This window comes from Typha angustifolia, chromosome 13 (assembly GCF_048772165.1).
Source record: "Typha angustifolia cultivar Huaian chromosome 13, ASM4877216v1, whole genome shotgun sequence".
Lineage (NCBI taxonomy): Eukaryota > Viridiplantae > Streptophyta > Magnoliopsida > Poales > Typhaceae > Typha > Typha angustifolia.
In genome coordinates this window covers 5273749-5286866 of record NC_133251.1, presented here as the reverse complement: position 1 = coordinate 5286866, position 13118 = coordinate 5273749, and the positions used below count along the sequence as shown (strand labels likewise).

At 35.5% G+C, this 13118-nt stretch overlaps 1 protein-coding gene across 1 annotated transcript; it reads left to right on the top strand.

Moving 5' to 3' along the window:
- Positions 1 to 247: 247 nt before the first annotated feature.
- Positions 248 to 12271, top strand: LOC140773349 (uncharacterized). The gene is made up of 14 exons (XM_073115849.1): positions 248 to 539; positions 1288 to 1378; positions 1512 to 1596; positions 1805 to 1889; positions 2822 to 2888; positions 4483 to 4552; positions 6629 to 6674; positions 6761 to 7010; positions 8100 to 8305; positions 8397 to 8471; positions 9898 to 9967; positions 10130 to 10210; positions 11685 to 11764; positions 11982 to 12271. Exons 1-14 carry the CDS (start codon positions 406 to 408, stop codon positions 12058 to 12060), a joined length of 1419 nt encoding a protein of 472 aa, XP_072971950.1. The 5' UTR covers positions 248 to 405; the 3' UTR covers positions 12061 to 12271.
- Positions 12272 to 13118: the final 847 nt, after the last annotated feature.

Here is a 13118-nt window from a genome sequence, read left to right as displayed (position 1 = left end):
TATCTCCATGTAACAAGATGATGCATATCAAAGAGCGTTTTGAAGGCATAGTATTAATTCTCTTGCATAAGATCAGCGCATTCTTGGGGGCCACACCATCATCTAACGTCCCACGACGCCGCCACGAAGCGACGCACCGACACTTTAACGCGCTTCGCCGGTGACCAGACACCACCTGCCCTCTCGGTAGGCCCCACTACGAGGTCGAGCGCACCATTTCCCCCCTCTCGAGCGCACTCCTCTTTGCGTGAAAGCAAAGCTCTCCTAATATAACGTCGCGTTCTCCGCTTCAATTTCCGTGCTCTGGTGCCTTACCCGGCCCCCTTGTTGCTGTCCTTATCCGTCGTCGTCCGAAGTGCAAAAGGGGGGATAGAAGGGGATAGAAGGTGGGGAAAGGGGGTTATAATGCAGCGGCGGCGGGCGATGACGTGGGCGGGGGTGGGGAAGTCGGCCCAGGCGGTGGCGGCGCACGGCGTGCTGTTTTGCTTCACCTTGTTTCTTGCCCTTAAGATCGACCGCCGCACTTCTTATTCTTGGTGGTGAGTTAGACATGCTTTTGATCTGATTTCGCTCGGCTTTCTTTGAATTTGTTTTGTAACATGGTTAATTTCGTTGGGGAAAGCTGTGATTTTTCTCTTCTTTTCGATGAATTGAGCACCTCTAAGACAATTGACCTCGACTGATCCTTGAGGTGAACTTAGGAATTGTTATTGTGAGAATTTTTCCAGTTTGACGCTTTGTTCTGTTGAACTGAAAGGTGAAATCTTTGCTAAATATTCAAGAGGCTAAGGTTTCTTTGTCAATGGGATTGAGCTCAGTCGGTTAGGGGGGTGTGAATGAGATTTCGGGTTGGTAACATAGCAGCATCATTTAGTAGAATTACTGCGCAGTGAGCATTAGTGTCTGGTTGGGCCCTATGTGCCGAATGTTTGAGCTCTGGTGCACAACAATGGTTGTGTCGCTCATGCCTAGTTGGTTTAAAGGAAAAGAAGTTGTCAATTGGTATTGCAGTATGTGGCCCTCTTCACCGATCCATTGGAGGTGGTGGTGCTGTTCAGATCTTGTCATGCATTTCTGAAATGGAATATGAATCTATGTGATAAATTTGTTACTTCAGATCTAATGTTGATACAAGTATGTTTGGTTTTGTATATTCTCACACTGGCAATGTAGAAAAATTTGATTTGATAATACATGAGTTTATTTGATTGTTTTTTCTTTTCTATGTAGACATGCGAACAAATAATAGCTTGTTTATGCCAATGTACTTCTTTTCTAACTATGCAGGATAATTTTTGTCCCACTTTGGCTATTTCATGCTGTTGTTGCGCGAGGAAGATTCTCCCTACCAGCTCCATCATTACCTCATGGTCGTCATGTATGATTTGATTACTCTTCTATCCAAGTGCATGATTATTCAGAACCATATTGTTACTTCTCTTGTAATTTTGTTCATCTGCAATTATTGTGGATTCATTGTTTATGCCTTTGTCATCTGTATCAACATACAGTGGGCACCTTGTCATGCCGTTGTTGCGACACCGTTGCTAGTTGCATTTGAGCTGCTTCTTTGTATATATCTCCAATGTATTAGTGGTAAGTCATGGAGATGCAGGACAAGTTGGTTTACTATTTTCATATTTCATCTAGTTCTTTATTACACTTCTTTGCTGCCATATCATTTATGTACTGCACATGAACTTTTGACTAAACAATCTTTATCTAATGATAAATTTACTACACAGTAGGGTGGATTTAGTTTTTCTTGCTCATTCCTCATTCTCTTTTAAGTTTTCATGTGCAGTTGGGGATGACCCTGCAGTTAACTTAAAGATTGTTTTCCTTCCGCTGTTGGCTTTTGAAATAATCATTCTTGTTGACAATTTCAGGTACTTAATCCTAACTGCACAAGAAGTTAGTTCTTAATTTATCAGAGAACTATTCTATGACATTCTTCTTCTTTTCATGCTTAGATGTGGTAGAAATAGCTAAATTACGCCTATTACTTGTGTTCAATAACTCAGCAGAAGATTGAAACATGTCACACAATTTTCTTGTTCTTGCTTGGTGAAGTGGTTTTTGTTTGATCAATAATGAGTTTTATAGTTTCTTTATTTTCTAATTTATAACAATAATATTCAGTATGTCATGGATTATTTTTGTACATATATTTTGATTTAAGTCTTCTCAAGGAGGAAGAGTAAATAGCCTGAGTCGGTAGGATTACATATTTGCATTTTTAGCTAGAACTCTGATTACAAAATACTTTTTCAGCTGAAGCTTTAAAACTTGAATTTCAATTAGCATATATATGTGTGTGTGTGTGTATAATTTTCACCTTTTTATTGTCGACTATATATATGTGTGTGTTTGTGTGTGTGTATATAATTTTCACCTTTTTATTGATGAATATTTGTTATTTGGTTTTCAACTTTCCACTTCATTGTGAAGATGAAAAAATTGGGAAACCTATAATGAGGGCATAAATCTTGTTAATTCACCATTTATATTTATATATATGTATAATTTTCACCTTTTTATTGTCGACTATTTGCTATTTGGTTTTCAACTTTCCACTTCATTGTGGACGTGATAAAATTGTAAAACCTATTACTGGGGCATAAATCTTCTTACTTCATCATTCAAGAGGCATAATGTACTAAATGACATCTCTTTTTCATGAAAATGTCCTTTTAAAGGACAACTGCCCCAAAATATTGAACTGAAAGAGAAGAAAAAACACCCTTCAATCCAATTAGCATGGTTTTTACTATATAACTGTTACCATCTAACTTCCAAATAATTTATTTCAACTTTTCAGAATGTGTAAGACTTTGATGCCTGGAGATGAAGAAAGTTGTGAAGAAGCAATATGGGAAACACTTCCTGTAAGTTTATTTCAGTTGTTTGATTTGCTAGCAATGAGCACATGTTCTCTCAAATCTCAATTTGTTGATTTCTACTATACTTATTTACTTTTATCTTTTCTAAAATTTGATAATTGTGAATAACTTCTAACAGGGTGGTCATATATGTTCTTTAATGATAATTCATGAAGTGATATTCAAAATGAATTATTGTTTTTAATAAATTTGGACTGTATATATGGCTTTGGTTTCAAACTTTTGTAAAGCTCAGTTTTTTGTTTTCTGCATCTTAATTCTATCCAAGAACATATATGGTCAATGTTACTGGTTCATGTATAGTTCTCCTCATGCAATATGTAATATGAATAATGAGCTCACCCCTTACTAGTCTAGTGAATGATCACGATATGCAAATGCTCTAAAAGTTCATCAAGGTTTTATCAGAAAAGAATCTCATCAGCAGTATTGATTTCCAACAAACAGCAATTTCTTTAAATGAAATGAGGTTTCATACTTACATCTTTTCTCAAATTTAAGTTGTTAACTAATGGATAAAACCCAACCATATATCTCTAGCCTAAATATTTCAAAAATTAATAGAATATCATTCTAGAACTAAATTATATGTATCATGGTAAAATGTCAAGATAATAAGACATGATGACCTTCAGGTTGTAATAGAGAATGCAGGTGTGGTGAATCAGTTGTGCTACCTGCACTGAGTCTGAGGTTCCTTGGGTAATTCGTGTGCTTTTCCATCCAGTGAAATAGGTTTGAATAGGAAGTATAGATCACCCAGCTATGTAGAATTTAGTCAAAAGGATCTATGAAGCAGCAAGGCTAGTCATGGGGCGAAGAAGGTTTGTTGTCCTGGATAAGCTTCACTGAACCTAACTTAACCAATTATTAGAAGGTTTATATGACATTTGAGAAATGATCAGTTATCCAATGCAACTTATAGATAATATCAGTTATCTAAGTATAAATTTAAAAATTATTAACTGGTCTGGTGCAAGTATGCATAGTATCTGTAACCTACTGCATACTGGGCACGGATCTGCAAATTGGACCCTTTCAGACTCTGGCCCCTTCTTAATAGCAAATACTCAGTTATCTCTAAGTTTTCTTCCGTAATTTCAATCTCAGGGTCATCTCTTCATCTCAACCAACGAGATATCAGATACAAGTAAGATATGTATAGTCTGGATATTGAAATCTAGATTCTAGGGCATCTAAAACAAATGACCAGCTAATATGTCATATTGATGTAATATTTATTGCTGGAGGCTTCTTTGACATATCAAAATTGTGCATCATAAGGTTTTACTCATTATCTGCTGTTATTCTAAATTTCAGAAACCTCTTGTGATATTTAGTTATTTACACTTCTTTTCATATCTCTGTGAGGTAGCCTTCCTGATTATAAACAAGCTAACAATATTTTATCAGTTTTATCATGAATATGTTTGACGAGTATGCATGTTTTATTGGATTTAGACACCTTTTATTTCTCTGACTGCAGAATTTGATGATAAAGCTATCCAATTCTTGCTTATGTTCTCTGTTTTTATAATCATTGAAACTTATGTCTACTTTGCTAAAACTTGTGTCTCAGCACCTCTGGGTTGCGATCTCTATGGTGTTCCTTATAGCTGCGACATCATTGACAGTTCTTAAGATGGATGGTAAATTTACTATCTAAGTTTTAGAAGTTATATTACACAAAGGTGCTTTTATTTCTTTTCTTTAGATGTCATAACTATCATTTTCTGTTTGTCTTATGTTTATGAAGATCTTACTTCAATGAGGGTTATTTACTTAAGGCCTTTCATTTTTCAAATCCTCCATTAAGTTAACATGGAACGGGATACAATTACTGATTCCCCTGCTGTGGTGTTGGTGGGAGCTTATGCTATTCGCAGTACCACTTTCTTGGTCCTGCATTTTCAAATAAAATAGAAAAACAAGCTTTTTTCAAGCAGGCATTTTTCGTCACAAGTCCATTTGGAGTGTATTGGGACAGATGAGAATTTTAGGACATTCTAAGTATTTGAAACCTTTTTGGTGCATATATAAACTTGAGATGAAATATTTGATGCTTAATATAGACCCAATCGTGTTCTTTCTGTGCAACATCTAAGTGGTTAGCTGGTTACGTTAGCAGATTAATATAGACTTAATATTGTGAAAATCGGAACATACCATTGGTTTGTAAGCTCTTGCACCCACATCAGCATGTACCACTGGTTGTTCAGACTCATGTTAGCGTGTTGGTAGAATAGTAATTCTGTCTCTTGATACACTTTAGCTAACTCCCTTTTTCTGCAATAGTCCTTTACTTTTGTGAACTTGTTCTTGAATGCATTTTTATGTTTACATTCCTTGTTAATGATGCTTTGACTAGCTTATAAAGACTAAGATTGAAAAGCTCTATCTATATGAATAAAAGGTAGATTCTAAGAAAAATATTTACTCAATAAGGTGTCCAACACCAAACAATGAATTTGGTAGAAAGTAGTGTTCTTAGATGTGTGAAAATATGACCGAGAAGGAAAGAATGAACATTTTGCATAGAAAGAGCACTACATCTTAACTTGGGACTGTAGATGAGTTAGACAGAATGTTTATCATATTTTATATCCATGATAGATCTTAGGAGCCTTTAATAAGAATTTTCCCTATCAAATTAGTGGAAGATGTAATGTAGTAGGAAGATTTGCATTTAGCTGTTAATGGGCATATATACCTAAATCTACTTATCTAAGATGTACTCAGTCTACACTAGGTTCTTATGTCAATGACCATCTCTATTTGAGTAATCAATAATTCATGTCTTTTGTGTCATGAAATTTATCTGCTCAGCAGTGTACAAGAAGATATCCTTGTGTCCTATGTTGACTGATGTAGCATGGTGGTACGTTTGTACAGATCCTCAAACTTTTCTTGTTTGAAATGTCATAACCATTTTCTTGTGAATTTCTGCTGCATATAAATCTAAATTAGATAGAAAGGTAATGTTTTTAATGTTTGAAATCCCTAGAGCAGCCTTGGTTAAAGAAAAAATTGAAAGGTGCGATCATGAAAGAAGCATATGGTTTGAAAAGCAAAGTTTCAGCAATCAGAATGTTAGTGCTGAGATGAAATTCTGAAAGGAGGTTCAACAAGGAGGATTTAGTGTTTGGTCTTACTAATCTGGTTTAGAAATGTGTGGTTACCAACCCTCGGCCTGTTTTTCCTGTAAGGTTTCAAAAGAGGGAAGGCCGTTTGCAGCAGAAAATCCTTCAAATATTGCAGCAGGACAGGATTTGCTAGAATATAACATGCATTATCTATTTCATTTTCAGATGGGTGCATCTAATGCTGATTGAATTTCCATAGTTGACAATTGGGTAATTGATACCTCTTTGGGGGATTTAATCATTGTGAGGCTAAAGGTGCACTATCACATCCCATGTGTTGGTAACAACAATTCTATTAAATACATCCATGCAATCTATGTTCACACTAAGCACTCTTGTTTCATAGTTCAAACATTGGATGACATCATTAATTAGTTATAATAATAAGATATTATTGGTTTCTATTGATGAAATGTCATTAGCTGTTAGCTTATAATTCTTGATTAATGATTATCACTTATTAATAAAGAAGGAAATTTGCTTGTTGAAATAATATAATTACCTGTGTCTGATATCAAAATATTAGTGTACAAAGTTAGAATTTTGAACAACTTTCTAATGGCTGATTGCTACATACTGCAGGCGATATAAGTGCTTTGAGCTGGTGGGATTTGTTCTTAAATTTTGGGTAACATGCATCTACTTTCTTATAGATAAAGTTTGTGCATATCATGTCTATTGTACATTGTTTGACATATTTTATTTAATATACAGAATTGCAGAATGTTTTGCTTTTCTAGTTTGTACGAAGTGGTTTAATCCAATGATTCATAGGCGGCCTCATCATGGAGAGGCCAGCTCGTCCTCTACTGCAATTAGGTACCGTGACTGGGAGAGTGGTTTGATCCTCTCATCACTAGAGGATCATGAGCAGGAAAAAGTTTGTGGCCTGCAGGACATTGGAGGTCATATAATGAAAATTCCGTTCATAATTTTCCAGGTTTTGCTTTGCATGCGCTTAGAGGTATGCAAACTTGTAAAGAGCTGTCTTATTTTGTTTAGTACTAGACAGAACATGTTAGATGGCAACTGCATTTTGACACATGAACATTATTATTATTATCAGTTAACATGGGTTTCTTTTCATTTATGTGGTGAAATGATCTTTCTTTACCATGCACATCGGTCATGACATATATCAAACATATTATTTGCTAGAGGTTCGATAGGCTTGCGGAGAAGCTGATGAAATATTAAGATTATATATCTGAACTAAATTTAACATATCTTAGAGATTGAAGTTATTATCAATTGTAATTGGATTATTTCAGTATTTCTCAATTTATGGCCGCCAACATATGCGACTCCTAACAAAGCAAGTTCTGGCAAGAGGAATGCTGGCTTACAGATGATAGAGAAAAAAATGGAAAACTTTGATAAATGAAACCACATAATCTTTGAGACTCAAATATATGCTAATATCAATATATCACATTAACACTACTAGAAGATTTTAGCAATAATAAGTATATGCATATGTTCTCCTGTGAAAGATTCAATGCAACAAATGTTTATCTTATTATATTACTGTATTTCAATAGGATTGAAATTTCCCCGTTGAGATATCTGGTGTAGATTATTTTTCTATTTTAGAAGGAATGAGAGGGATATTTTTCAGTCAGTACCAAGTTGTTTCTTTATTTGTACATATTCCCTAGTTCAGTTTAGTATAATGTAGCAAACTTTTGTCTTGGACATCTCCAAGTGGTAGACTTTTAATTAATGCCAATTCCATGGCACTCAAAATGATAGTTTTAAGTACAACATATAGCAAAAGAAGGCATTAAATCTTCAAACTAAGTGCACTCTTTACAGGACCAATAATACATTAATAGAGAAGTCTGCACAATGCTTTGCCATATTGATGCCCATTTGATGTCGCAATTATTATTCTGTGACTATAAGTTCAATCGACCTTGTCATGTTGCCTTATTCTACTCTATTTCTAGTTTTGCTTGAAGTTAGACCCACATGCTAACCTGCTAATCATTAATGCATATGTGTGTAGTGCGTACAGTGGAATATAACCTAATTCTTGAATACTATCTTTCAGGGAACACCACCTAGTGCTCAATTTATTCCAATATTGGCCCTTTTTTCGCCGTTGTTTCTTTTACAAGGTGCTGGTATCCTATTTTCTGTTTCAAGATTGGTGGAGAAGCTTGTTCTTTTACTACGAACTGGACCAGTTAGCAGTAGATATCTCATGATTTCGTCAAAAACTCAGGATTGCTTTGCCTTCTTACATCATGGTTCAAGGTAGTAATTTGTGTAAGCCAAATTATCTGTTCTCATCAGTTGGAATCATCATGATTGTTTCTTTTCTGTGCTGTCATATTCTATATTGCAGACTTCTAGGTTGGTGGTCCATTGATGAAGGAAGCAAAGAAGAACAAGCTCGCCTGTTTTATGCTGAAGCCACCGGGTATCCAACACTCCATTTACATCCACATGTAGTAATAAATATGCCAGGTTACCAAAAATAGGTTTACATATCTGGATATGGTTTCCAGTGAGTTGCATTTATGTTGGCTTATTTTTCATCTTCCAAGTTCAAGGCCAACCTCTCTAACATGGGCAGGTTTTGTGCTTCCACTAGAGATTCATAATACTAAATACAGGCAATGACAAAAATCTTTGTTTTCTAATAAATAACATTGCACAAGTTGGTTCTTTGCCTGATGTTGTAATTCTAGAAATGGCGATTACCAAGTGAATTGATTTAGTGATTCTTGAAGCCTATGACAAGAGTATCTAATAATTCAAAACATGTACAATGATTGTTAACTATTTCTTTCACAAAAGATTGTTTTCACAATTTACAGCTTGCCTTCCTGAGTTTCTAGTAAGCATGATGAATATTTAAAGCTTTTCTTTTTCTTCTCTATAGAAGATGTATTCTTGTGACTGATTGCTCGTTTTATTTTAGGTTTTCCAGCAAGATTGTATTTACGTATATTTAGATTCTTGACACTTAATTACTTTTTCTTTTTCTTTTTTTCCATATTTTGAATGTCTTTTGGGTCTTGATCAATAAACACGTCATCTAGGATCTAAAATTTGTGAACTAGGACAGCCAAGGATTTCCATGTTGGTTGTGGAAGGGTCCGATTATTCAGGAAATCAGCACGATGGATGACTGGTCCAGTTGGCATGTGGCAAAGTAGATTGGTTTCAGGCTTTTAGCTGAAACTCTAAATCATAAGCAACCTATAAAGTTCAGTTAGATATTATAATGCATAAGTTGCACTGCAGACCCGCAGCTACCAAACTTCTGTTCCTAGATCCGACACAGACAATGCTTAGTCAACAGAACCAGTGTTTAGAACCAACACTTGCATGTAAAGAGAAAATTAAGAAGTGAGATATAGATAAGGGCCCTTGTGCACAAAAAAATTCATTAATTTTTAAAATAGTAAAATGGGCTTTTGTGCACATCTCTTATATAAATTGTGTGCATTTTATTCTAAAAATGTATGTATCTAATATAAAAATTGAACACGTTCAGTTTCAAGAGCCCAATTTTATTATTACTAAAATCTCAGGGCTTTTTTCTGTAAATATCCCATAGATAAGTTGTATTTTGACTAGATATTCCAGAACTTCCAAGCTATTCATCTCGCATTTAGAAATGGATTACTTTTAATAACCACTTCTATACTCTTTCTCTTTTATAGATGCTTTGGATTGACTAGTTTCTGTTTGCCTTGTAGACGAAGAAAAGCTGATCTTTTCTTCTGTATTTCTGCTTCTAGTATGCTCCGTCCTTTTATATAGCTTCCTCTCTTTTTCATGCCATGGAAGTATTAGAAGATTGGGACTGTCTATTGATTATTCAATGCAATTGGCAGGTATAATACTTTTTGCGGTTATCCACCTGAGGTGGTAAAGAAAATGCCTAAGAGAGATCTCGCTGAGGAGGTACATGTGACCTTCTACTCCCTTTATACTTTAAGTTCGCAAGAAGGTTTGGCATGTTTTTCATCTGACTTAGCTATTAACAAGTTTTTCATCTGACTTAGCTATTAACAATCTACATAGAACCTTTGCCTTTTTATTCAAGTTTTCATAATGTAACAACAGGTTTGGAGGCTACAAGCTGCTTTGGGAGAACAAACAGAAATTACAAAGTGTACCAAGCAAGAGTACGAGAGGCTTCAAAATGTATGGTGAAAGTTATTCTTTGAAGTAATATAAATGAGCAATCAAATAAGATAGTGTTTAGGTGTCATCAGCACGACATGTGACACCCCAGGGAAAACCTGGTCAAGGTGTGATATTTAATCGTGACTCATATTGTTGCATGAAGAAGTAAGTTTCACATGGCGCCAACTATGTTTCAGGGAAGCATATGGCCCATGCAGCTTGAAAAGTTCGTGGGATTAAGCCCGAGTGACTGTCACTAGTCAGTGCTTAAGACTGCAGGTCTAAGCATATATCCTACTGGCAGCTTAAGCCCCTAACCTGTGAGCCATGACAGCAGGGTTTAGGACCTGCAGATCAGGGCCATGCATTTTTATGCCCCTTACTGGCTGCAATGTTTGCTGGTCACACAGGTCTTTAGCTTCTGGCACTACACTGGCTGGTGTTAATCATCCTGGCAAGTCGCCAATAAATGCTTTCTGCTAACACTTCAAACCATAGTTAGATCTGTTATAATCTCAGCTGTGAGATATGAAGTTTATTTCTCAAGTTTTATGGACTCTGTGGAATTTCTTAGCTCAGTACCTGAAGTTTTATGTTAGTTTGCTATTTTTTTTTTGTAAGAGATAATCTGATCCTATGAATGTGGTCCATAGTCAATTTCCTTCTGACATCCGTCATAAATCGATGACTGTATATTTAGAATATCACACCAAGTTTTCTTGATAGTAGTTCCCAGGATGGGGGCATCACACATTTGATACCTAACTTTGACTTTTGGTCTAATTGTAGGGTTAGAAAAGGTCAGAGTCAGATTCAGATTATCTCTATTCAGGGATTAACCTCAAAATGGTTGGGTATTATTGTTTGAAATATTCAAAAAATGTAAATTAATCATTATTCTAAACTCACATTGTGTTTTTATGTATAGGCTGTGGCATACATTAACCATTTTTTTTTAAAATAATGAAGCACTTCATTCAAAGCATTCAATGAGTAGAGTCATACACTGCTTTTCTTACTCTTTGTAAACCATGCATTATTCTTAAGTTAGATAGTAATGTTTCTTTTTTAGGTAGTGAGTGCGAGTTTGTTTAGATAGATTTTCATTGGAGTTGTCAAATTCCACCAGTTGTGTGCTTTGGATTTTTAAGATTTCAGTAGTAGAATTGCAAAATTTAAAAAGCCTTCAATATGAATCTGAACCTGAACCTGAACCATGATAGTCAAGCCCATAAGCTACTCTGGGATTAAATAACTCTTTCATTGTTCTATACAGTAGAATGCATCCCATAAGCATTCTTTCTCCAGTCCTGAAGTTCTGATAATAGCTGAAGTCTGCCTCTTTGAATATATTTTTGTATATGCATTTGTTTTCATATTTGATCTCATAAGATCTCCAACTTGTCTTTGTTAGTGCAGCTAACTTATTTATCCAGGTCTTTGGATATTGAACTCAGTTTCTGGTGCTTTCAATGATATTGTTTCATTGCAGGAGAAAGTTCTCTGTAGGATTTGCTGTGTGGAAGAGATAAGTGTGGTCCTCCTCCCCTGCCGGCACCGCACTCTTTGCAAGTATGGTTCTATATTTGTGCTTTCCTCCTCTTCTATACATATATATGTGTGTGTGTGTGTGTGTGTGTGTGTGTATATATATTTGTTACAAGAAACTTTCCTTTTGCTGTATCTGTATCATCACGAGTAGGGATAGATATCTTTTACTTTTATTACCCTTTTTGGCATTGTGGGACTACGGATTGCTATTTGAAGTTTGTCTTGCCATTTCATGTAGGCCATGCTCTGAGAAGTGTAAGAAGTGCCCCATATGCCGTCTCATCATCAGCGAACGCATGCCTGTCTATGATGTATAAACTTCACTAACATACAGAGAAATGATAGTAACATTGTACAGGTTTTACATCAACTTGTGTGTGTGTTTGAATATTTTGTTTTCTTCATGTACATAACTTTAATTAAATATATTTGGAAGTTGAAGTAATAGCATTACAAACACACTCCCTGTAAATGTATAAGCTGTTCTCCCTTTTTCTGAGAAAAATATGAAAGAGTAGTTTGTGTTAATTTGTTGAACGTTTTTTTTTTTTTTAATTTATCGATTCTGGTATTAAGGTAGACGAAGTCCATCTAATTATGCCCTCTACTTCTTCCTTTATGAATAAAGAATCATAGGGTTCCTAAGGTTCTCGCCCGCCCAAGGGTACAAAAGCCATCGCACATGTAGTAAATCATTTTTCTCCTAAAATTGGGAAACTGAAGAAAGTAAAATCTATTGCTCGAAAGCTATACAAGCACCAACAAATTATAGTAGAGTCCGTAGGTTTTATTTTATTTTTTTATCATACTAAGGAGGTTATGAGATTGATTCTAATCCTAAATAATGGAGAAAATTATTTGGTGGCTCAGCGGCTTAGTTCAATAACTCGACTAGGTTAATAGTTCAACGATGTAGTTGAATTGGAGCATGTCTCATTTAATAGTTCAGCTACACACATGGCAATTTTAGACTAGATGGTATGAGTAAAGCTTAATGGCGCTCAAATGCCTCTATATTATGAGATTTGTCTCTTTGTCGGTCTATATCTAACCTTTCATGAATGATAAGAAAGAAAGGTAAAAAAAATTATACAAGCAACAGTATTGATGCAAGGAGCGGGCGAACACCCTACGGAAGAAGTCAGTCTTGTAATGTTAAAATCTTCCAATAGTGCGAGACTCTCAAACAGAATCCATAGTGCCGTCAGGGCTCTTGTGTTGCTTGCTTTGCAACGATGCGTTGGAATCTATCTCTTCACCACCTCTTACTTACTGGGTGTTCTCCTTCATGAAGCTGAAGCACTTGGGGGATGAGCATTGATCCTCCTCGAGGAGGTCATCAATAAGCTCCCTCCTAAGAACTCTTTTGGTGGTT